Source organism: Rana temporaria, chromosome 7, assembly GCF_905171775.1.
Source record: "Rana temporaria chromosome 7, aRanTem1.1, whole genome shotgun sequence".
Taxonomy (NCBI): domain Eukaryota; kingdom Metazoa; phylum Chordata; class Amphibia; order Anura; family Ranidae; genus Rana; species Rana temporaria.
In genome coordinates, this window is record NC_053495.1 from 6,431,341 (window position 1) to 6,457,438 (window position 26,098).

General features: G+C 50.9%; 1 protein-coding gene across 2 annotated transcripts in view; it reads right to left on the reverse strand.

Annotated features, from left to right (window-relative positions):
* The window catches only part of MST1R (macrophage stimulating 1 receptor), a 72,224-nt gene that overhangs the window by 10,206 nt on the left and 35,920 nt on the right, over positions 1-26,098 (reverse strand). For both annotated transcript variants that reach the window (XM_040358780.1, XM_040358782.1), the window contains exons 3-17: positions 25,407-25,752; positions 22,696-22,884; positions 22,495-22,614; positions 21,191-21,361; positions 20,560-20,738; positions 17,725-17,863; positions 17,350-17,489; positions 17,037-17,204; positions 12,306-12,384; positions 9,247-9,465; positions 7,595-7,741; positions 5,918-6,077; positions 5,711-5,812; positions 2,764-2,961; positions 63-143 (exon numbers count right to left, since the gene is read on the reverse strand). In XM_040358780.1, coding sequence (XP_040214714.1) covers positions 63-143; positions 2,764-2,961; positions 5,711-5,812; positions 5,918-6,077; positions 7,595-7,741; positions 9,247-9,465; positions 12,306-12,384; positions 17,037-17,204; positions 17,350-17,489; positions 17,725-17,863; positions 20,560-20,738; positions 21,191-21,361; positions 22,495-22,614; positions 22,696-22,884; positions 25,407-25,752 — 2,438 coding nt within the window. The remainder of the gene's footprint in view (positions 1-62; positions 144-2,763; positions 2,962-5,710; positions 5,813-5,917; positions 6,078-7,594; positions 7,742-9,246; positions 9,466-12,305; positions 12,385-17,036; positions 17,205-17,349; positions 17,490-17,724; positions 17,864-20,559; positions 20,739-21,190; positions 21,362-22,494; positions 22,615-22,695; positions 22,885-25,406; positions 25,753-26,098) is intronic.

The following is a 26,098-nucleotide window of genomic DNA, read 5'->3' on the forward strand; positions in this document are numbered from 1 at the left end:
GGGGCCCCTGAGGACCCCAGAACATGACAACCATGCAGAACCCTTGTATATGATATGCTCACTGTTGAGAGACTTGACAGCGCAGTGCATCTCCTGGCCATCCTCTTCACAGTACGTCCCGTGGTACACACTGCCAAAATGTCCTACAAAAGAAAAAAGTATAAAGCGAAATCAGAAGATCAGAAGTACAAATACCAAAATCCCCGACCCCCCTACATTCTCTTTTATATAAACAGATTATCCCAGCTCAGCTCTCATCCTGGCATTTGTAAGTTTTCATTTGGTGGTTAGGTAGCAGTTTAGACATCAATACCTGAGGACCGGTGTTCCCATTCTGCATCGTCACCCTCCAACAAGTCTGATAAAATGTCCCCAATAGTTTTATTTTTCATAAAAGTTTGAAGAAATATTTTTGGAATCACTACGTGCTAAATTCTGAACCACCACCAAGAGTTGCTTGGTCTGGACTCCTGCTGTGCCCATTATGAGGGGTTCCCACCATCCCTGTGCTGAGTTCCCGGGTCTGCACACCCGCTGTGCTCATTATGAGAGGTTCCCACCATCCCGGTGCTGAGTTCCCGGGTCTGTACACCTGCTGTGCCCATTATGAGAGGTTCCCACCATCCCTGTGCTGAGTTCCCGGGTCTGTACACCCGCTGTGCCCATTATGAGAGGTTCCCACCATCCCTGTGCTGAGTTCCCGGGTCTGTACACCCGCTGTGCCCATTATGAGAGGTTCCCACCATCCCGGTGCTGAGTTCCCGGGTCTGTACATCTGCTGTGCCCATTATGAGAGGTTCCCACCATCCCTGTGCTGAGTTGCCGGGTCTGTACACCCGCTGTGCCCATTATGAGAGGTTCCCACCATCCCTGTGCTGAGTTCCCGGGTCTGTACATCTGCTGTGCCCATTATGAGAGGTTCCCACCATCCCTGTGCTGAGTTGCCGGGTCTGTACACCCGCTGTGCCCATTATGAGAGGTTCCCACCATCCCTGTGCCGAGTTCCCGGGTCTGTACATCTGCTGTGCCCATTATGAGGGGTTCCCACCATCCCTGTGCGGAGTTCCAAGGTCTCTACATCTGCTATGTCTATTATGAGAGGTTCCCACCATCCCTGTGCCGAGTTCCGGGGTCTGTACACCTGCGGTGCCCATTATGAGGGGTTCCCACCATCCCTGTGCCGAGTTCCTGGGTCTGTACACCTGCCTGGGCCCATTATGAGGGGCACCCACCATCCTTGTGCTGAGTTCTGGGGTCTGTACACCTGCTGTGCCAATGAAGAGTTCTCACCATTCCTGTGCCGAGTTCCCGGGTCTCTACACCTGCTGTGCCCATTATGAGGGGTTCCCACCATACCTGTGCTGAGTTCCCGGGTCTGTACACCTGCTGTGCCCATTATGAGGGGTTCCCACCATCCCTGTGCCGAGTTCCCGGGTCTATACTACTGCTGTGCCCATTATGAGGGGTTCCCACCATCCCTGTGCAGAGTTCCCGGGTCTGTACACCTGCTGTGCCCATTATGAGGGGTTCCCACCATCCTTGTGCCGAGTTCCCGGGTCTATACTACTGCTGTGCCCATTATGAGGTGTTCCCACCATCCTTGTGCTGAGTTCCCGGGTCTGTACACCTGCTGTGCCAATGAGGAGTTCTTACCATCCCTGTGCTGAGTTCCCTGGTCTGTACACCTGCTGTGCCCATTATGAGGGGTTCCCACCATCCCTGTGCTGAGTTTCCAGGTTTCCACCCCTGCTGTACCCATTATGTGGGGCTCCCACCAACCCTGTGGTGAGTTCCATGGTCTGTACACCCGCTGTGCCCATTATGAGGGGTTCCCACCATCCTTGTGCTGAGTTCCCGGGTCTGTACACCTGCTGTGCCAATGAGGAGTTCTTACCATCCCTGTGCTGAGTTCCCTGGTCTGTACACCTGCTGTGCCAATGAGGAGTTCTTACCATCCCTGTGCTGAGTTCCCTGGTCTGTACACCTGCTGTGCCCATTATGAGGGGCTCCCATCATCCCGGTGCCGAGTTTCCAGGTTTCCACCCCTGCTGTAACCATAATGAGGGCCTTTCACCACCTTTGCACGGAGTTCCTTGGTTTTAACACCTGCTTTGCCCATTATGGGGGGTTCCCACCATCCCTGTGCTGAGCTTCTGCATCTGCCCACCTGCTGTGCCCATTATGAGGAGTTCTCATCTCTGCTGGCTTTTCATGTATTTGTACATTATGGACAATGCAGCAGAAGCTGGAACACAAAGGATGGTGAAGCACCCCAAACTCTCATCATTGGGGAGCATTCAACACAGGTAGAAGCCAGAGGCTGACTCGCAAAGCTTCACCCATAGGCGTGCGCACAGGGTGTGCCCGGGCACACTCTAATCACCCTGTAGAGCACAGTTTCCACCTACCGCCCTGGCTCCCCTTCCCTCTGCAGCACCTCCGGCTTCTCTCCTCTCCTGTTGCTGTGGAGATGTTTTAGGATAAGGGGGGGAAGGGGCCGATAAATATGTATTTACTGGCCCCTTCCCTTTCTGAATGAACACGGTGAGTGATCGGTAGAGTGTGTTTGAGCTTTGGGGTGCACACCCTAATCCAATAGGCTGCGCAGACCTATGGCTTCACCTATCGTCAAACATTACTCTTGGGCGGCCCAACCCTTTAAGGACTACCCCACTGAAGTCTCATTCTGTGAAGTCTTCTATTCTTGACTGCCCGATGGATGTTCACCAAAAATTTGATTTCACACAATAAAAAGGCGCTCACCTTTCCCAATGATGCGATCGCGGTGGAGGATCAGATGGCCCTCCGGGATCAGAACGTCCTTCACCTCGTCTAGCAGCTCCGGCCTCAGGTTGTCCAGGACGTTGGTGATGAGAAGCGGCATGGAGCTGGTCCCAATACTATTTCCAGAGTAAATGGCCCCGTGGAAATGCCCGCCACCAGAGCTGCTGCTGGGGATGTCTACACGAGCAGAGGACAGGGAAGGTCAGGAGAAGAACTGATAGGATGAAAACAATGGATGCTCTGAGGACAGCAAAGAGCAGCGAGGAGATACAGATCACGGGAACTGCCCCGCCCACAAGGAACCCTCAGCATCATCATCATCTAAAACCACAATACTTCGGTCCCAAAATGTCTATTATACATTTACAATTGATGCTCCCAAATAATTCCATTCACACACCAGGAAAAATTGGCACTGATAGGCGGCACTGTGGGCACTGATAGGCGGCACTGTGGGCACTGATAGGCACAGATAAGGCGGCAATGATGGGAACAGATAAGGCAGTACTGATGGGGGACAGATAGGTGGCACTGATGGGCACCGATAGGTGTTACTAATGGGCGGCACTGATGGGCACAGATAAGGTGGCACTGCTAGGTGACACTGATGGGCAGCATTGTTTATTAGACACAATTATTTGTGACATTGATAGGTGGCACTGTGGGCACTGATAGGCGGCACTGTGGGCACTGATAGGCGGCACTGTGGCCACTGATAGGCGACACTGTGGCCACTGATAGGCGACACTGTGGGGCACTGATAGGCGACACTAACAAGTGGCCCAGAGAAGCTGTCTGCAGCTCTCCCTTATTGGGACCAATGTCCCTCTGTCTTCCGCCAGCGATCAGCTTTTTTTTTTCCTCCTCACGCCATCAGCGTGAGGAGAAAAAAATTGCAGATTACCGGCTCTGTTTACATCACATGCAGAGGCGGCTCTTTAATTAGGCAAATTAGGCGGTCGCCTAAGGCCTCGCACTCACAGGGGCCTCGCGGCGGCCTAACTTACCCAATGCATTACTCCAGTTTTTTTTAAGGGAGTTTAACGCTGCTGTGCTCAGGCAGCGTTAGGAGCCCTGCATCCCTAACAACCAGTGAATATCGGTGACACCAGCTCTTGTGATGTCAATGGGCCAGCAGGCCCTCAGTCAATGACGTCACAAGGGGGCGGGTTCACCGGGTGGCACCCGCCCCTCAGTTATTAAAGAGCAGGATCTGGGGGCCAACTTGTTAAAGGGGGCTTCCAGATTCCGATAAGCCCCCTGCCCGCAGACCCCCAAAACCACCGGCCAGGGTTGTGGGGAAAAGGCTCTTGTCCTTTAATTATTTTTCCCATCATGGGCGTGAGTGGGGCCCCATGTCAAGTTTTGCCTAAGGCCTCACAAAGCCTAGAGCCGCCTCTGATCACATGATCAGCTGTCATTGGCTGACAGCTGATCACGTGGTATGGGGTCGAGACCGACCCCTTACTCCGATCTGTGATCAGCCGAGTCTCATAGACTCACTGATCACAGGGCGGGCCGTGCGCGCCCTGCAGGGGGCGCGCAGGCCGCTCGAGCATGGGTCCGCGCTGTAGCCGTCATTCGGCTATAGCGCGGATGCCAAGAGGTCAATAGAGATGTGTTTTGTTTAATTTGGGATTCATTCGTTTAGTTATTAATTTTGTTTCATCATATTTGTTATATTAGAATGATTTGTTTTGGGATTTTTTTTTGTATATTCGTTATTTACAAATTAAATTTTGAAAATTCGAATTTCGACATTCCAAATACAAATTTCAAGATTCGAAGATGGCTATATTCGTAAAAAAAAATAATTCTATTGTAATCTATTCATTTTTTTCTATTCTATTATTGTCCATTTAAAGGGGTTGTAAACCTTTGTTTTTTTTACCTTAATTGCATCCTATGCACCTTGCGGCCCCCCAGCCATCCCCATTTTACTCACCTGAGCCCCGAATCTCTGTGGGCGCGATCCCGCGTCGCTCTCTCCGCGGCTCTTCATTGGATAGGATTGATAGCAGCGCAGTCATTGGCTCACGCTGCTGTCAATCAAGTCCAATGACGCGGCCGCCAGGGGGCGGGGCCGAGCCATACACTCGGCAGCTATGGCTAGCGCGCCCACAAGGTAACTTCCTCGTGAGAGAGCTTACCAGAGGGGGGTTAGCTCTTGCTGGGAGGAGCCGCAAGAGCCGCCGTGGGACCCCAGAAGAGGACGATCGGGGCCACTCTGTGCACAGTGGAGGCAAGTATGACATGTTTGTTATTTTTCAAAAATAAAAAAGGAACCTTTACAACCCCTTTAACCTACAGGTAAGCCTAGATTAAGGCTTACCTGTAGGTGCAAGAAATATCTCCTAAACCTCCGCGGTTTACTATAATCACGGGTGCCACTGTCGACGGCACATGCGCCGTACACAGCGGCACAGGCGCACTGTAGTGTGCCGTTCCTCACTGAGGCCGTGCCGTCACTGCCGGCTCCAGCACACATGCGTGGGAGTGACGTCATCGCGGCTCTGGCCAATCAGAGCGCCGGAGCCGCAGAAGTATACCCCAGGCAAGATGTCGGCTGCCCGGGAGTTGGAAGAGTATGGCTGCGGGGGCTTCGATCAGAGGCAAGTATTACATAATGAGCTAGTATGTCATGCATACTAGCTCATTATGCCTTTGTCTTGCAGGTGGTGTTTTTTTTTTCCTGGGTTTACGTCCTCTTTAAGGGTAATTTACACAGTTAGAATTTATTTTGGATTCATTGAAATTCCTATTAGGATTTGGAAATTCAGATAGATCCAAATCTCTGATTACTGAAAATGTTGTCCGAATTTCGATTGGTAATAAAAAACGAACTGCACATGTCTAGTATATAATAATAAAACGCAAAGAGGTAAAGTTTCCAGCTATGAGAATATAGCAAGTGTTTTCCTCTTACAAGACTCTCTGTAGTCGATGTGCATGGAGTGGATGGGATTGCCCGTCGGGGAGGAAAGGGTTTCTCTGTTATTATTCACCAATAATTCCATGTTCTCTGCAACTGTGAAAAGAAAAAAACAAGACGCGTGAGGAACGTTCGATCACAATCCTCCGATCGCCGAGTGTGTGTGTGTGTGCGCCAATCTACACAATCCCATCTACTTACTTTTCTTCTGTCCAAATTTCTGCTGCTTCCAGATCAGGAAGCCCAATACAACGCAGATCAATAAGGCGGCCACCGTTCCCAGGACTATTCCCAGCACCGGATCCAGGAGATTAACGACTACGACCTTACCCAGCTCAGTGCAGACACCTTCCACGCACACCTGAGGACAGAAAGGGAAGAGCGGCGTTGTCACAAACCTCTGTGGACAGAGGCACTCATTATAGAAAGAGAAGTCAGGTTGTAGGCAGGTGCAGTTAGCTACTTTGCCACTAGGTGGCTCTGCACCAGAATAAAGTCTGGTTACAGCCAGCAGTGTCATCAGGTGCTAGGCCCCTTTCAGGTAGAGTCCTCTGACAGTGATGTCATGAGTCAGCGTCCGCTGTCCAGGTATAAGCCAGGCTGAGAGAAGCTCTAGTTGCACTTGGGGGCATGGGAGCTAAACACACCACATCTATGCGGATGTACACAGCACGTGTAGGCCCTGGACAGGGTAGGAGTAAGGTTGCCACATCATCCCTTTAATCCAGGACACATTAATTACACAAGTTCTGAGGCTGATTTAATGTAAATAAGGCACCAAGTGAGCTTAATTAACGCCTTAATCAGCCACAGAACCTGTGTAATTAATGTGTGTCCTGGATTAAAAGGATGATGTGGCAACTCTAGGCAGGAGGCCAGGTGAAGTGAACCTGCACCCAGGAAGAGCCTTATGGAGGTGGGGGGGTAGGGCGGATTGCAAAAGGCCTTTTAGGCCAGGCCAAAAGTTCCTGGTGTGAGGCTACTTTCTTGTAGGGTCCCGGGAGAGGTCCCTAAGGAGGAGGTGACTACAGAGGGCCCAGACCTGTGAATACTAATGACCCCGGGTGGAAGAGAGAATGCTTAAAAGGGAGATCGCTAACAATTGAAGAAAGAAGTAATCCGGGTGGCTACACTCCAATGAAAATATCTTTATTAATAAATTCAATTGAATATAATTTGCTGGGGAATCGGAAGCCAGTGGAGGCATTGGCAGCGAAGGGTGGCAAATTCTGTTGGTAAGGTCTGGCAGCTGCATTCATGACAGACTGAAGAGAGCATGGCCTAGGGAAGCGATGGCGAACCTCGGCACCCCAGATGTTTTGGAACTACATTTCCCATGATGCTCAACTACACTGCAGAGTGCATGAACATCATGGGAAATGTAGTTCCAAAGCATCTGGGGTGCCAAGGTTCGCCATCACTGGCCTATGGTGGGGCAGGCCTATGAGAAGGGAGTGAATTAGTTCATGTTTTTATAGCTCTGATGAAGGGGAGCCAAACAACCCCTGAAATGCATTGAATTTCAGCCCTGGATTTCAAAAATACTTCTGAAAAATTGGTGTAGTGCTCTTGTTTTGTCCATCTCCTGGATCGTTATCTTCACATTTTACCTTTGGGACATCATCTACGTGGGCTTTGTATTCTCTAGCCATGCTTGGCTTCTTTGGGCGTTTTTGTTCCCTCCCACGACCCAAAACATATCAGTAGAAATATTGGCTTCCACACAAAATAAGCCAGGTGTGTCTCTGACCATGGCGGAGACATGGAGGCTCCTTCAGAGACTTCATATGTCCTCCTCTGCATTGCTGAGGATATTCTGATGGCTATACTAATGAAATATCTTTTACATTCATTTTATCACAGTTTCATAAAGCGTACCTCTACCACCAAGCCCTCTGATGGGATCACCATATCTTTGGGTACCCTACAGGTGATCTCGTTTTCCAACACTTTTGGGTAACACTCTCGTCCGCCGACGGTCATGGAGATGTTCAAACAGTTGCTCACCCATCTGAGGTTTTCATGCTAAGAGAAACGAAATACGAACAGAATCAAGACCACCAATCATTACTACAACCCAGGCACCTATCACATGGGTGATCATCACATTAAAGCGGAGGTCCGCCAATTTTTTTTTTTCTTAAAAAGCTACAAATACTGCAGTTGCGGACTTTTAAAATATGGACACTTACCTGTCCAGGGCGGCCGCGATGTCGGCACCCGAAACTGATCTGTTCCTTGGCTCTCGGGTGCTGCTGCCGCTGTCTTCGGTAGAGGAATCAGGAAGTAAGGCCTTGCAGCTTCACTTCCTGGTTCCCTACTGTGCATGCCCGAGTCTCTCTGCGCGATCTGAATGGTCCCCGCTGTCTTCTGGGACTTGTGGGTTTCCCAGTAGACAGCAGGGGGACGGAGGAGGGGACAGATATGGCATAGATATCCGTGGATACTGCGGCTATCTATGCCCGGAAGTGGGATCAAATACCTGCATTACACATGTATCTGCTCCCTCCTCCCCCCTGAAAGGAGGAACCTGAAAAGCGGAAGTTCCATTTTTGGGTGGAACTCCGCTTTAAGACCCCTTTCGTGCCGAAGGCGCTTTTCAGGCATTTTAGCTCTAAAAACAGCGCCTGTAGAGCGCCTCTCAAGCCTCCCCAGTGTGAAAGCCTGATTACGTGGGGAGGGGGGTGCTTTAAAAAAAGATATATTCTTATTATAATTTTTTTTACACAAATAAAAATTTGATCGCTTTTATTGCTATTGCAAGGAATGTAAACATCCCCTTCCATAACAATACAGCAAGACAGGTTCTCTTCATAGAGAGATCTGGGGTGTCTCCCCTACCAGGGCTGTCTTAATGAGAGGGCACACCTGGGCACTGCCCAGGAGCCCCAGCTGCTTGGGGGGCCCCTGCACTTTCCCCAAAGCAGCTGGTACTTGAGCCCACACTGCCCTGAAATTGGGGGCCCCATGATGGCACTGAGAGTGATAGATGCTAAGGGGAGGCAGTCGGCTCTTCTAGCTACTTAATGTCTTTTTACCTGCACTGTCATCATTGTAGGGGCCCCAGAGCATTACTTTGCCCAGGGGCCCATGATGTTATTAAGACGGCCCTGTCCCCTACCCCTAAAAGCAAAAGATTAAAAAAAATAAAAAATAATAATCTCTCTCTGGTCCTCCATGGCATAGAGTTGAGTGGTGGCCATGTAGCCAGCTGACGGCAGATGGTTCCTGGGCTCAGCGATCGGCCCGGGAAGCAGCGGGCATGGCGGGGGGGGGGCACCTCTCCTGCCACTTATAAAAGTGATCTTGCTGCTGGAATAACTTTTATCAGGAAGCCGGGCCGCCTAAAGGAAAGAAAAAAAATAAGATCCCGGGGTTGTGGCACCTAGCTGCAGCCATAACCCCAAAACCATGACGTGTATTTAGTTAGGCGATCGGCAAGCGGTTAAAGAGAACAAATGATCACCAAAACCCACCGGGGGGCTTTTTCATGGTTATTTTATTTTTTCTTAGCATCTCATCGTTCTTACATGGGTACTTATCTCCGTATCGCCTTTCTTCAGCTTAAAGCGAAAGTCCTCGTTCTCAAAAGGGTGGACGATGTAGTCTTTGAAGTATTCAAACTTTTTGGAATGGTTGTAGGAGAACCCGTCCATTTGTACACCAAGGGTCCCGTAACTTTCCTTCTTGTATGGCAGAGATGGGGTGCCGCAGAGGGTGCGGTTTGGAGAAAAGGACCCTTGACACGTCTGCAGACAGAATACATCGGGTTATATACATCAGGTCTACAGAATGTTCCTCAGAAATTGGAATATATGAAAAATACAAAATTATCCATCTAAAGGCCCCAGCCTGTGGGCCAAGTCAAGATTTCTCAACCCTGGGAGTACCATTTGGGTTACCCTGGGGAGCCGCAACAATTTGTCCTGGAACAACGTCATGGTATGGGAGGACTGGCCAATGACACCCTAGGGCAGGACACATAGGGTCAGGGGCGGGTCAGGGGCGTCCGCAGAACTTTTTTCAGGGGGAGCATCATTTCAAACGCACCCATGCTCCGCCCCCTTTTGACAATGTCGTGAAGGGGAGGGGCTTAGCCGCAACTCGCAAGTCTTTTTAAAAGGGGAAATGGCAGACGTTATTCTCTTGCTTCCCCCCCCCCCCCATGCAGACACCCATGCATAGGGGTTGATTTACTAAAACTAGAGAGTGCAAAATCTGGTGAACAAACTGATTGGCTACCATGCAGAGCTGCACCAGATTTTGCACTCTCCAGTTTTGTTAAATCAACCCCATCGCGTAATTTTTTTGCTATGGTATTACATACCTCCCAACTTTTTGAGATGGGAATGAGGGACACCTATCAGCAAAAGTATGCAGGCATAGGACACACCCCTTGCCACACCCCCTTAAAGGAGAAATGTAAAAAAAAAAGCTTGGTTAACCACTTAACCCCCGGAGCCTTCTGGGCCCCTCCCACAGCTCTGCTCTCTCACCTTGTGCAGGGTGACTGGTCCCGTCTCCTCCTCCTCCTGTAGTTGCCTTCAGACAGCTTGAAGTGGGTGGAGCCTGTGGGCCCCTCCCACAGCTTTGCTCTCTCCTTGTGCTGGGTGACACTGGTCTTGTCTCCGCCCCCTCCTGTAGTCTCTGCCTGCAGTGGGTGGAGCCTACCAAGCCCCTCCCATCGTCCAGCTCTCCCCTTGTGCGGGGCGACTAGTCTTGTCTCCTCCCCCTCCTGTAGTTGCCTTCAGATAGCTTGCAGTGGGTGGAGCCTGCTGGGCCCCTCCCACATCTCTGCACGCTCTCTCCTTGTGCTGGGTAACTGGTCTCGTCTCCGCCCCCTCCTGTAGTTTTGCTGCTGGAAGCCTGTAGTAGGTGGAGCCTGCTGGGCCCCTCCCATAGCTCTGCTCTTTCATTGTGAAATGGGGCTGGTCTTGTCTCTGCCCCCTCCCATAGTTGCCTGCAGTGGGTGGGGCCTGCTGGGCCCCTCACACAGCTCTGCTCTCTCTCTCCTTGTGCAGGATGACTGGTCTCGTCTCCGCCCCCTCCTGTAGTCTCTGCCTGCAGTGGGTGGAGCCTGCTGGGCCCCTCGCATAGCTCTGCTCTTCCCTTGTGCAAGGGGGCTGGTCTTGTCTCTGCCCCCTCCCATAGTTGCCTGCAGTGGGTGGGGCCTGCTGGGCCGTCACACAGCTCTGCTCTCTCCTTGTGCAGGATGACTGGTCTCGTCTCTGCCCCCTCCTGTAGTCTCTGCCTGCAGTGGGTGGAGCCTGTTGGGCCCCTCCCATAGCTCTGCTCTTCCCTTTTGCAAGGGGGTTGGTCTTGTCTCTACCCCCTCCCGTAGTTGCCTGCAGTGGGTGGGGCCTGCTGGGCCGTCACACAGCTCTGCTCTCTCTCTCCTTGTGCAGGATGACTGGTCTAGTCTCCGCCCCCTCCTGTAGTCTCTGCCTGCAGTGGGTGGAGCCTGCTGGGCCCCTCCCATAGCTCTGCTCTTCCCTTGTGCAAGGGGGCTGGTCTTGTTTCTGCCCCCTCCCGTAGTTGCCTGCAGTGGGTGGAGCCTGCTGAGCCCCTCACACAGCTCTGCTCTCTCTCTCCCCTTGTGCAGGATGACTGGTCTCGTCTCCGCCCCCTCCTGTAGTCTCTGCCTGCAGTGGGTGGAGCCTGCTGGGCCCCTCCCATAGCTCTGCTCTTCCCTTGTGCAAGGGGGCTGGTCTTGTTTCTGCCCCCTCCCGTAGTTGCCTGCAGTGGGTGGAGCCTGCTGAGCCCCTCACACAGCTCTGCTCTCTCTCTCCCCTTGTGCAGGATGACTGGTCTCGTCTCCGCCCCCTCCTGTAGTCTCTGCCTGCAGTGGGTGGAGCCTGCTGGGCCCCTCCCATAGCTCTGCTCTTCCCTTGTGCAAGGGGGCTGGTCTTGTCTCTGCCCCCTCCCGTAGTTGCCTGCAGTGGGTGGAGCCTGCTGAGCCCTTCACACAGCTCTGCTCTCTCTCTCCTTGTGCAGGATGACTGGTCTCGTCTCCGCCCCCTCCTGTAGTCTCTGCCTGCAGTGGGTGGAGCCTGCTGAGCCCCTCACACAGCTCTGCTCTCTCTCTCTCCTTGTGCAGGATGACTGGTCTCGTCTCCGCCCCTTCCTGACGTTTTCTGCAGGCAGCCTCCATTGGTGCTCAGCCTGTGGCCCTCCAGCGACTGCAGAACTACAAGTCCCATCAGGCATTGTACGGCTGACAGTTAAAAGCATGACTCCCAAAGGCACAATGGGACTTCTAGTTCTGCAACAGCTGGAGGGCCACAGGTTGAGCACCCACGCGTGTAGCGGGTGGATCCTGCTGGCCCCTCCCACAGCTCTGCTCAGGTTATATACAGCCCAGCGATGACATCACTGCTACTTTTATAAGGCGATATCTGGGTTCGTATAGGAAGTGGTGCACACAAGGTGGATTTTATCTAAGTGAAAGTTTTGCGCCCGGAGTTCAGCGTTAATCGTTTTATCGGGATGGGTTTTCTATGGACGCAGGTTTCACTTCAAGGAACAATCCATTTGTGGTCCGGCACAGATTTCAAACCAAACAATGTACAGGTTGTCGCCGGGCACTGACCTTCTTCATGCCTTTGTAGGAGATGGTGACTTTGGAGATGGAATCCAGGTTGGCCCCATGAATGGTGATGGACGTCCCCCTGGAACGGAGATCGGATGACGGTTAATAAGCAGCTCATGTATAAAACTGTCAGAAATTTTCCTGCAAATCAGCCGAGCCGGTCTGGGAGAAAAAAACCTTCCTTCATTTTTAGTTCTAAAGTTTCAAACCGCTTGTGAATTCTGCCAGTTTCCATGGTAACCGGGTATCGAGAGAAATCCCTTAATGCAGAGACTTTCTTCCCGCTGCCAGTATATAGAAGACTTATCCTTCCGATACATAGGCAGGTACAGCGCATCCGGAAAGTATTCACAGCGCTTCACTTTTTACACATTTTGTTATGTTACGGCCGCATTCCAAAATTAATTCAATTCATTATTTTCCTCAAAATTCTACAAACAATCCCCCATAGTGACAACGTGAGAGAAGTTTGTTTGAAATCTTTGCGACTTTATTAAAAATAAAAAATAAATCCATGTACACAAGTACCACAGGCTCCTCCCACGTACACAAGTACCACAGGCTCCTCCCACGTACACAAGTACCACAGGCTCCTCCCATGTACACAAGTACCACAGGCTCCTCCCATGCACACAAGTACCACAGGCTCCTCCCACGTACACAAGTACCACAGGCCCCTCCCATATACACAGGCTCCTCCCATGTACACAAGTACCACAGGCTCCTCCCATATACACAGGCTCCTCCCATGTACACAAGTACCACAGGCTCCTCCCATATACACAGGCTCCTCCCATGTACACAAGTACCACAGGCTCCTCCCATGTACACAAGTACCACAGGCTCCTCCCATGTACACAGGCTCCTCCCATGTACACAAGTACCACAGGCTCCTCCCATGTACACAAGTACAACAGGCTCCTCCCATGTACACAGGCTCCTCCCATGTACACAGGCTCCTCCCATGTACACAAGTACCACAGGCTCCTCCCATGTACACAAGTACCACAGGCTCCTCCCATATATACAGGCTCCTCCCATGAACACAAGTACCACAGGCTCCTCCCATGTACACAAGTACCACAGGCTCCTCCCATGTACACAAGTACCACAGGCTCCTCCCATGTACACAGGCTCCTCCCATGTACACAAGTACCACAGGCTCCTCCCATGCGCACAAGTACCACAGGCTCCTCCCATGCGCACAAGTATCACAGGCTCCTCCCACGCGCACAAGTATCACAGGTTCCTCCCATGTACACAGGCTCCTCCCATGTACACAGGCTCCTCCCATGTACACAAGTACCACATGCTCCTCCCATGCACACAAGTACCACAGGCTCCTCCCATGCGCACAAGTACCACAGGCTCCTCCCATGCGCACAAGTATCACAGGCTCCTCCCACGCGCACAAGTATCACAGGCTCCTCCCATGTACACAGGCTCCTCCCATGTACACAAGTATCACAGGCTCCTCCCAATGTGCACAAGTACCACAGGCTCCTCCCAATGTGCACAAGTACCACAGGCTCCTCCCAATGTGCACAAGTACCACAGGCTCCTCCCATGTACCACAGTCTTTCTGAGTATGATGCTACAAGCTCGGCACTTCTATTTTCGGGCAGTTTCTCCCATTCTTCTTTGCAGGACCTCTCAAGCTCCATCAGGTTGGATGGGGAGTGTCGGTGCACAGCCATTTTCAGATCTCTCCAGAGATGTTCAATCGGGTTCAAGTCTGGAGGAGTCTGTGATACCCATGTACATGGGAGGAGCCTGTGATACCTAGGTACATGAGAGGAGCCTGCGATACCTAGGTACATGGGAGGAGCCTGCGATACCCAGGTACATGGGAGGAGCCTGTGATACCTAGGTACATGAGAGGAGCCTGCGATACCTAGGTACATGGGAGGAGCCTGCGATACCCAGGTACATGGGAGGAGCCTGCGATACCCATGTACATGGGAGGAGCCTGCGATACCCATGTACATGGGAGGAGCCTGCGATACCCATGTACATGGGAGGAGCCTGCGATACCCATGTACATGGGAGGAGCCTGCGATACCTAGGTACATGAGAGGAGCCTGTGATACTTATGTACATGGGAGGAGCCTGCGATACTTATGTACATGGGAGGAGCCTGCGATACCTAGGTACATGGGAGGAGCCTGCGATACCCAGGTACATGGGAGGAGCCTGCGATACCTAGGTACATGGGAGGAGCCTGCGATACCCAGGTACATGGGAGGAGCCTGCGATACCCATGTACATGGGAGGAGCCTGCGATACCCATGTACATGGGAGGAGCCTGCGATACCCATGTACACGGGAGGAGCCTGCGATACCCATGTACATGGGAGGAGCCTGCGATACCCATGTACATGGGAGGAGCCTGCGATACCCATGTACACGGGAGGAGCCTGCGATACCCATGTACATGGGAGGAGCCAGCGATACCCATGTACACGGGAGGAGCCTGCGATACCCATGTACACGGGAGGAGCCTGCGATACCCATGTACATGGGAGGAGCCAGCGATACCCATGTACACGGGAGGAGCCAGCGATACCCATGTACATGGGAGGAGCCTGCGATACCCATGTACATGGGAGGAGCCAGCGATACCCATGTACATGGGAGGAGCCTGCGATACCCATGTACATGGGAGGAGCCTGTGATACCTGGGATTAATTTAGTTTTTTTATTGTTAATAAAACTTGCAAAGATTTCAAACAAACTTCTCTCACGTTGTCATTACGGGGGACCGTTTGTAGAATTTTAATGAAAATAATGAATTTAATCCATTTTGGAATAAGGCTTTAACCTGACAAAATGTGGAAAAAGTGAAGCGCTGTGAATACTTTCCGAATGCTCTGTACATAGAGAGGAGATATAACAGAGACAAGGGAGACCCTCCGCCCACTTCTGTCATACGGAGACTTCCTGATTCCTCCCATACACGGACAGCATGGAGCGGAGTTGGGTAACATCGTATCACTCAGGGGAAGTGGAAACATAAGATCACAGCAAGTTCAGCTTTATGCAATGACAACGTGACGCAGCAAGGATACGACGTCATGCGATCACATGATCATGTGACATAATCCTGTATATTAAACCCCCTCGCCTCCCTATTATGTAGAATACAAATTATACAGGATACAATCATTTGATAAAGTAGAAATGACGACAAAACTTTCCAGCAGGAACGCGGGGGAACCCAGCTCTGAATGTATGTAATGGAAGGGGTGCTGGCGGTGTACTGGAGGGTCTATTAATGCTGGCTGCTGGAGGGTCTATTAATGCTGGCTGCTGGGGGGATCTATTGTTGCTGGGGGGGGGCTTTTATGCTACTGGGAGTCAATCGTTGCTGGGAGACCTCAACTGTTGAGGGAGGGGTCTATTGCTTCTAGCTGTTCAGAGTCTATTGTTGCTGGGGGAGCTCCATTGTTGCTGGCTACAGGGGATCTATTTTACCAACTATCATATACAAATGACTTAGCACCACAAATTGATACTTGGTTCTGTATCCATTATTGAAAGGTGGGTAGGGGGTGGAACTAAGAAATGGTGCTCGGAGGTTGGTAGGGGGTAGAACCAAGGAATGGTGCTTAGAGGTTGGTAGGGGATGGAACCAAGGAATGGTGCTTAGAGGTAGATAGGGATGGAACCAAGGAATGGTGCTCAGAGGTAGATAGGAGGTGGAACCACTGAATGGTGCTCAGAGATGGGTAGGGGGTGGAACCAAGGAATGGTGCTTAGAGGTTGGTAGGGGGTGGAACCAAGGAATGGTGCTTAGAGATGGGTAGGGGATGGAACCAAGGAATGGTGCTTAGAGGTAGATAGGAGGTGGAACTAAGAAATGGTGCTTGGAGGTTGGTAGGGGGTAGAACCAAAGAATGGTGCTCAGAGGTAGAACCAAGGAATGGTGCTTAGAGGTTGGTAGGGGGTGGAACAAAAAAATAGTGCTCGGAGGTAGATAGGGGGTGGAACCAAGGAATGGTGCTTAGAGGTGGGTAGGAGGTGGAACCAAGGAATGGTGCTTAGAGGTCGATAGGGGTGGAACCAAGAAATGGTGCTCAGAGGTAGATAGGGGTGGAACCAAGGAATGGTGCTCAGAGGTGGGTAGGGAGTGGAACCAACGAACGGTGATCGGAGGTTGGTAGGGAGTGGAACCCAAGCATGGTGCTCAGAGGTTGGTAGGAGGTGGAACCACTGAATGGTGCTCAGAGATGGGTAGGGGGTGGAACCAAGGAATGGTGCTTAGAGGTGGGTAGGGGGTGGAACCAAGGAATGGTGCTTAGAGGTGGGTAGGAGGTGGAACCAAGGAATGGTGCTCAGAGGTAGATAGGAGGTGGAACCACTGAATGGTGCTCAGAGATGGGTAGGGGGTGGAACCAAGGAATGGTGCTTAGAGGTTGGTAGGGGGTGGAACCAAGGAATGGTGCTCAGAGGTTGGTAGGGGGTGGAACCAAGAAACGGTGCTTGGAGGTTGGTAGGGAGTGGAACCAAAGAATGGTGCTCATAGGTAGGTAGGGTGTGGAACCAAGGAATGGTGCTTAGAGGTGGGTAGGGGGCGGAACCAAGGAATGGTGCTCGGAGGTGGGTAGGGGGTGGACACAACAGGTGACTCGGAAGTAGGGAGTTCCTGCACCTATTCTCTGAGAAAAAATGCCCTGGGTACAACAAACAAATGATGGAGAGGGATACTGGAATGGGATTGTGGGAACTTACCCTACTAAGCTGCAGTTAGGCTGGATACTATAGATCACCGGGTTAGGTTTGTACATGAATGGTTCTACGTAAGAGAGCTGAGCTTCGTCCAACCAAAGAGTGATATCGACTGGTCCAACGGAGGTGGCAGGAGGGGACTGACAGCACAAGTCACCGGCGGGACAAGACCTGAAAGAGTAACGCCGGATTCTAAAAAACACATTTTACACCATTGAAGGCCAACCATCCATGCTCCTCGAAAAGGTCCTCACTCAACCATCCATCCTCATGAATCCCACCATCAGCAGGATGAACCCAACATCACACTACTCACTCATTGTCCATGTTGCAAAGCGTGTCCCCAATATACACGCGCTGAGACTTTCCCGCCATCAGGTCCTTTCCCTTTAGTGTCAACAGGGATCCGCCAGCTAGAGGTCCAAAGGATGGAGAGACCGAGGTCAAGATCGGCTCCTGCAGAAACACAAGATATGAGAGATGTACTTGTGCCTTATTCTGTGTGGTAGATCATTGTAGACTCTTCCTTCCAGGGCTGGCCTTAGTGTAGGGTTGCCTCCTGTCCGGGATTCACCCAGACAGTCCGGCTTTTTAATCAAAACCTTGGTGGGAGATGATGGAAGTCAGCAGTGCTGGGGGGGGGGGGGGGGGGGGTAACGTGTATATACACACACTGACAGCGATTTCTTACCACAAAGGTGAATCCGCTGGCCGTAGCACTTCCATCTATGTAATAATTCACATCTTTTAGATCTTCTTTGATGGTGACGACGACATCCGCAGGTGACGCAGAATCTGGAAGGCCGTCTTTCTGCAATGTGCATACCAGCCTGCCAATAGAAGAAAACATGTTATATCCTAGCACAGGCCATTCAGTCTCCACCATCCACCCTTACAAGAGCCCCCCCCCCCCCCCCATGGACTTTTAGGCAGCAAAAATTATTTTAAAAAAATACAACAAGGTTAAAAAACAAACATACTTAAATTGCCTGTCGGGCCAGCAAAAGCGATTATTAAAAAAAAAAAAAAAAAAAATACATAAATGTGAGATATACTGTATAACAACAAATATCTCTGTACAAGGTTAAAAAACAAACATACTTAAATTGCCTGTCAGGCCAGCAAAAATGAGCGCCCCCCCCCTGCTAAACCATACCAGGCCTCATGCCCACAACATATGGGGGGTGCTTTTAGGGTACCCCTAAGCACCTTGACCCCATATTGATGAAGACAAGGGCCTCTTCCCTACAACCCTGGGCGATGGATGTAGGGGGGCTGCAAGTGGGGGGGCTTATAGGAATCTGGGGTTCCCCCCAGATCCCGGTCACTCCTATGTAAATGAGTATAGGGTACATAGTACCCCTTTCCATTCACCAAAAAAAGTGAGTAAAAACACTAGTCATCGGTTGTTAGGGATGCGGTGACACAAATGATGGGGCACAATTCCTCCCACTGACACAAATGATGGGGCACAATTCCTCCCACTGACACAAATGATGGGGCACAATTTCTCCCAGTGACACCAGCGACGGGGCACTATTCCTCCCACTGACATCAATAGCAATGATGTCAGTGGGACACTTAAAAAATTGACTTGGCCCTGGTTCACACACCGATATGATTTCTGATGCGTGCCAGAACGCATGGTATCGCATGACAAAGTGAAATAACATGAGTTTCTATGGAGGCCATTCACATTTATGCAGTGCGATACCAATGCGATAAAAAAAAAAAAAAAAGAGTTCTGTGCAGTGCGATTTGTAGCTACATAGGCTTGAATGGAAATTGCAAGCAGATCGCTTATCTGTCCTAAGCGAACACAATTCTAGTATGTTTTTGGCAAGTGCTTTGTTCCTTATCAAGAGAATGGGGGGGGGGGGGGAGAAGAGGAGAGGGGGGAAGAAGAAAGTAGAGAGGAAGAAGAAAGTAGAGAGGAAGAAGAAAAGTAGAGAGGAAGAAGAAAGTAGAGAGGAAGAAGAAAGTAGAGAGGAAGAAGAAAGTAGAGAGGAAGAAGAAAGTAGAGAGGAAGAAGAAAGTAGAGAGGAAGAAGAAAGTAGAGAGGATGATGATGATGATGATGATGATGATGATGATGAGGAGGAGAGAAGAGGGAGGGAGGGGAAGAGGGAGAGGGGAGAGAGAGGGAGAGGGGAGAGAGAGAGAGAGAGAGAGAGAGAAAAAGAGAGAGAGAGAGAGAGAGGGGAGAAAGAGAGAGAGAGAGAGAGAGAGAGCAGAGAGAGCGAGAGAGCGAGCAGAGAGAGCGAGAGAGAGCGAGAGAGAGCGAGAGCGAGAGCGAGAGAGAGAAAAGAGGAGAGAGAGGAAGAAGAAAGTAGAGAAGAAGAAAGTAGAGAGGAAGAAGAAAGTAGAGAGGATGATGATGATGATGATGATGATGATGATGATGATGATGAGAGAAGAGGGAGGGAGGGGAAGAGGGAGAGGGGAGAGAGAGAGCAGAGAGAGGGGGGGAGAGAGAGAGCAGAGAGAGAGCAGAGAGAGGGGGGAGAGAGAGAGCAGAGAGAGGGCGGAGAGAGAGAGAGCAGAGAGAGGGGGGAGAGAGAGAGAGCAGAGAGAGGGGGGGAGAGAGAGAGAGCAGAGAGAGGGGGGAGAGAGAGAGAGAGCAGAGAGAGGGGGGAGAGAGAGAGAGAGAGCAGAGAGAGGGGGGAGAGAGAGAGAGAGAGCGCGGAGAGAGGGGGAGAGAGAGAGAGAGAGAGCGAGAGCGAGAGCGGGGAGAGAGAGAGAGAGAGAGAGAGAGAGAGAGAGAGAGAGAGAGAGAGAGAGAGAGAGAGGGGGAGAGAGAGAGAGAGAGAGAGAGAGAGAGAGAGGAGAGAGGGGGAGAGAGAGAGAGAGAGAGAGAGAGAGGGAGAGAGAGAGAGAGCAGAAAGAGAGAGAGAGAGAGAGCAGAAAGAGAGAGAGAGAGAGAGAGAGAGCGGAGAGAGCGTGCAGAGAGAGGCGGAGAAAGGGGGGGGGAGAAAGCGGAGAGAGGGGGGGAGAGAAAGCGGAGAGAGGGGGGGAGAGAAAGCGGAGAGAGGGGGGGAGAGAAAGCGGAGAGAGGGGGGGAGAGAGAGTGGAGAGAGAAAGCGGAGAGAGGGGGGAAGAGAGAGTGGAGAGAGAAAGCGGAGAGAGGGGGAGAGAGAGGGGGAGAGAGAGAGAGAAAGCGGAGAGAGGGGGAGAGAGAGAAAGCGGAGAGGGAGAGAGCGGAGAGAGAGAGAGAGAGAGAGAGAGAGAGAGAGCGCAAACGCAAGAGAAAGAGAAGAGAGCAAGAGAAAGAGGAGAGGATAAAGAATAAAGGAGAGAATAGAGAGAAAGAAGAGAGAATAGAGACAGACATTGGGACATTGTTTACTCCCACCGATGCTGGGACATTTTCTACTCCAGCTGGCCACAGCCCGGCCCCCCTAAAGTCTGAAGGACAGTAAACTGGCCCTTTGTTTAGAAAATTTGGGGACCCCTGCACTAGATTGTTTATTAGAGCCGGTATGAATGGACTGTTGCTTGTGTGGACGGGCTGTTGCTGCTTTATTACCTTTTAGCGTCACTCTGCTCTGGATTGACAAAACAGCTCCGCTGGCCGACCATGACTTTGTGCGTCTGTGCGGAGACCAGCACGCTGTCTGGCTGATTGTACACCTGCTGGGACTGGAAATCTCTTCCACAAATGGTGATTGTGGTGCTGCCACGAAGAGGAGCCGTTGTAGGATAAAACTGAAGAAAGCCACAGGTTAGATATTCCAAATACAATACCCAGACTGCTACACACACAGTATAGTGTTCTCTACCATCACCCAGCAGTCCCCAAAATTTGAAGAAAAAAAAAAAAGAAGGTGGGCAGGCAACCTATAACCCCAAAGTGGGCAGGAACAGAACCAGAAAGAGATATGTATAGCAAGTTAATGGGTGGTTTACCCTCCACCTATAATCCAAATGACCACTTTTGGGTGCTCTGGCCCTTTAATACTACATCATTGAGGGGTTGGTAGATTCGATACATTCAGGATAGTCATGTTGGTAAAAACGTAGAGAAGTTGTTATAAACCCCAACAGGCCAACAATCATCTTCAATGATGTCCTTCATTGCTACAAATGTTGGACTATCAACTATCAGGGATACAGGTGTGTTGGGGAGATATATGGACGGGAAGCACAGAGATACTCACATCATTAATAATGGGCAGGCAGAAGTCCTGATTCCATTTTCCCTGGCACTCGGGCCCTCGCACGCAGCCATTTTCACACCAGCCACAGCCCATGAAACGAGGGGCACGAAGGCAGCGGCTACAACTGAGGAGATGGTGACACCCTGGCGTTGCGACGCTGACCTTTGTCACCTGAAGGGAAGGTCAGACACAAGTGTCAGATAACATTATACAAGACACAGACACCCCCAAAATGGCTTATCGTGGGGGTATGACAGAGGGAGCTAGAGAGAGAGGGGGAGGAGAGAGAGAGGGAGAGGGGAGGAGAGAGAGATTGGGGGGAGAGAGAGGGGGACAGAGAGAGAGAGGGGGGAGAGAGAGGGGGGGACGGAGAGAGAGAGAGACACACACACACACACACACACACACAGAGAAAGAGAGAGGGGGGCCGAGAGAGAACACAGAGAGGGAGAGGGAGACAGAGAGAAGGACAGAGAGAGAGAGAGACAGAGAGGGGGGACAGAGAGAGAGAGAGAGAGAGACAGAGAGAGGGACAGAGAGAAGGCAGTAGAGGGAGAGAGAGAGGACAGAGAGAGAGGGGGGGACAGAGAGAGAGAGAGGGGGACAGAGAGGGGGAGAGAGAGAGAGGGGGGACAAAGAGAGCGAGAGGGGGGGCAGAGAGAGAGAGCGAGAGAGAGAACAGAGAGAGAGAGAACAGATAGAGAGAACAGATAGAGAGAGAGAACAGATAGAGAGAACAGATAGAGAGAGAGAACAGATAGAGAGGCGAGAGAGAGGAGAGAGAGACGCGAGAGAGAGACACACACACTGAGAGGGGGGGTAGAGGAGAGAGAAAGAGAGAGAGAGACACACACAAAGAGGGGGGGTAGAGGAGAGAGAGACAGACACAGAGAGGGGGGTAGAGGAGAGAGAGAGAGACTGATGGGCAGTCCCCTGATTATCAGCGTAGATGTCCCCGTCACACTTGCCCGTTACTGGCCCTCTTTTGCTCACGCTATGACTGCGTGAGGAAAGGAATGCCAATAACTGGCAGCTGTGTTTACATTGTGATTGTACACAACTAAACATGTGGTAAAGAGCAGCTGTGATTGGCTTTTTACCCCGATCTGGGATCAGCTGTGTCTGAAGGACATAGCGATTAAGGTGCGCGCCTCAGCGGGCAGGGTTCTGGGAGAAGGTCAATAGGCGCCCTCCTAGAACTGGACGGCCGCGCTGTAGAGATCATTTAGCAGTCACCTGGGGGGTATATAAGCACCCCTTAGTCCCCGACCCTCATCACTCCTCTTCTGGATCCATGCACTGACCTGTTTTCCAGTGACAAAAAATAGATCATCCCGAATGCGGGTCACCTCCCGGGACACAGACTCAGTGCTCAGCGAGAAGTTGGACAGGATCAGGGGGTTGCTGTTGCGCTGGAGAATCACCTGATAGAGAGGTAGAGAGGACCTGTCATTACAATCATAAGTGATAAAAGACAGACTTGAAATAAATGTAATGTGACTTACTTGCAGCACTCTCCCATCAGAGGTGCCAAGGTGCCCAATGGTGAGCGCCTCCTGGGTGGTGACATATAGAGACGTCAGGAGGGTATCATTCATCCTTCCATTAAATAAATCAACACGTATGAGTGGTGGGGTGACCAATGTGGGGACGGCCCAGCAGCTGTGATCCGTTTCTGGCGCCGACTCATTTACCTGCCAGGAGACAGCAAAAGGATCATAGAGATGCATTGTACAATGTTATACCAAAGGGCCAGTGTTCCAGCCGTGGACGCCATTCATTCCTGACAATATCCAGACTGATCTTCCTATACAGTCTCTAGGAGGGACTCAGATATCATATCCATCTCCAAAGGGATCGGAGATATTTTACAGTAGAAGTAGACTTAGCGTTGGGATTATATTCTGGGAGCGGGCCCAGGTTGGGGTCATTCCCTACATTTTGGGGCAGTAGGCGAGAGGTTGATGTAATTCCTTACATTTTGGACACAGTACCTGTGGGGGTCAGCTCTGTGGTTGGGGCAGTCCATTACATCCTGGGGCAGTAGGACTGGTAATGGGGCCGTAGATTTGGGCTCATAATCATTCCTTTACACTTTAGGGACAGTAAGCCTTCGTTTTAGAAGTAGCTCTGGCACAGAGGCATTTCTTTATGTTCTGTGGATAGTAGGTCTAGGGTCGAGGTGGCTTCTTTACATTCTGAGGGCAGTAGCTCAGGGTAGGGTAGTTTCATACATTCTAGGGGTAGTAGTCTTGGGTTTAGGGTTCTCTTACACTCTGGCGGCTGTAGGTCTGGGATAGGGTTGTTCTTCATGTTCTAGAGGCAGTAGACTCATTCCTTACATTCTAGATGCAGTAAGTTTGGGGTTGAGATAGTATCTCAGGAGTCTTGGTAGTTTCTTGCATCCTGGGGGGCAGTAAGTCAGGGGTTGTGATAGTGGTTCAGGGCGGTTCCTTACATTCTTGGGCCAGTAGGTCTGGGGTTGGAGTAATGTCCTACATTCTGGGGGGCAGAAAGTCTGGGGTTAGGGTAGTTTTCTGAGGTCAGAGCAGTTCCTTACATTCTTGAGGAGTAGGTCTGGAGTAGCATTTCTGGGGTTGGGGTAACCACTTATGCCGCGTACACACCATCACTTTATGTGATGAAAAAAAATGACGTTTTTAAAAACGTCACTTTAATTGACTGTGTGTGGGGGAAAACATCGTTTTATGTCTTGTAAAAAAATACCAAAAAAAATTGAAGCATGCTTCAATTTTATGTGTCGTTTTTCAAAAGTGCACTTTTTACTTCACAGAAATTGACCGTGTGTAGCAAAAAACTTCGTTTTCTAAGACGTTTTTTCATCCACGCATGCCCAGAAGCTACTTATGAAGCAAGCTTCAATGGTAAAACGTGGTGGAACGTAACCTCACTTTGCAAGATCATTGTAAGAAAACGATGGTGTGTAGGCGGTGATGGTGTGTACGCGGCATTACATTCTGGGGCCAATAGGTCTGGGGTTGGGTTGTCTTTCTGGGGTCAGAGTAATCTCCTACATTCTTGGGGCGGTAGGTCTGGGGTTGGGATAGTGTTTCTGAGGTCAGGGTAATCGCTTTCATTCTGGGGGTAGTAGGCCTGGGGTTGCGGTAGTGTTTCTGGGGTCAGGGTAATCTCTTACATTCTAGGGCCAGTAGGTCAGGGGTTGGGGTAAACTTTCTGGGGTCAAGGTAATCTCTCATAATCTGGGGGCAGTAGGTCTGGGGTTGGAGTAGTGTTTCTGGGGCTGGGGTAACCACTTACATTCTGGGGCCAATAGGTCTGGGGTTGGGTTGTCTTTCTGGGGTCAGAGTAATCTCCTACATTTTTGGGGCGGTAGGTTTGGGGTTGGGGTAGCGTTTCTGGGGTCAGAGTAATCTCTCACACTCTGGGGGGCAGTGAGTAAGGGGTTGAGGTAGTATCTCTGAGGTCAGAGAAGTTCCTTACATTCTTGGGGTGTAGGTCTTGAATAGGGGTAATCTTTCTGGGGTTGGGGCAACCTCTTACATTCTGGGGTCAGGGTAATCTTACATTCTTGGGGTGGTAGGTCTGGGGTTGGGGTAGTGTTTCGGAGGACAGAGTAGTTCATTACATTCTGGGGACAGTAGGTCTGGCGTTGGAGTAGCGTTTCTGGGGTCAGGGTAGTCCCTTTCATTCTTGGCACAGTAGGTCTGGGGTTGGGTTGTCTTTCTGGGGTCGGGATAATCTCTTACATTCTGGGGGCAGTAGGTCTGGGGTTGGGGTAGTGTTTCTGGGGTCGTGGAAATCTTTTACATTCAGGGGGCCGTATGTCTGGGGTCAGGGTAGTGTTTCTGGGGTCGGGATAATCTCTTACATTCTGGGGGCCGTAGGTCTGGGGTTGGGGTAGTGTTTCTGGGGTCAGGGTAATCCCTTTCATTCTTGGCGTAGTGGGTCTGGGGTTGGGATAGTCTTTCTGGGGTTGTGGTAATTTCTTACATTCTGGGGGGAAGTAGGTCTGGGGTTGGGGTAGTGTTTCTGGGGTCAGGGTAATCCCTTTCATTCTTGACGTAGTGGGTCTGGGGTTAGGTTGTCTTTCTGGGGTCAGAGTAATCTCTTACATTCTGGGGGCAGTAGGTCTGGGGTCGGGATAGTCTTTCTGGGGTCAGGGTAATCTCTTACATTCTGGGGGCAGTAGGTCTGGGGTCAGGATAGTCTTTCTGGGGTCGGGGTAATCTCTTACATTTTGGGGGCAGTAGGACTCGGTCTGGTAGTAGGTAAGTCCTCTCTGAAGTTTCTCTTTGTACTCCACACTGCAGCATTTTCTCATCCCCTCAGCGATGGAGTAGTCGATGAGCTTTAGCGGAAAGGCACAGAGGGCAGACTTGCGGCGAGGTTTGTCGCTCTGCGGCTCGCTTTGGCCAAACGTGGCAAACAGCACCAGATCACCGTCGTCCAGGTTCATCTCCGTGGCCAGATCCTTTCCCACAGCAACAACATGAGCTGCTTGGACGAGGTTGAAGGTTTCGGGTTCTGATCTGCGACGCCGCTTCAGCTCAATCCGACAGTCCAAGACCAGCTCCCGGTAACTGCAGAGAGAAGGACGGTACTGGGATTACATGGGATGCTCCCCTAGAACGCCACACAGGAGGGTGGAGCGCACTCCGCTCTAACTGAAAAGCAGGAAATTATTTTAAAGGAGCAACTCAATGCGACTTAAACTGTAAATTAAAAAGGATATACTCTGTATATGATAGAGTTAGCTGTTCGGAGACCACCTGGCAACATAGTATAATTACCTGTTGATCCTGCCAGTAGTTACGTTTTTATTGCTGAATTGCTAAACTGAGCCTGTTACAGAACTGCTACCTTTATTAGCTACGAATATAATCCAATGCAATTGCTGATGACCAATGGCGGCTTTTTTTTGGGGGG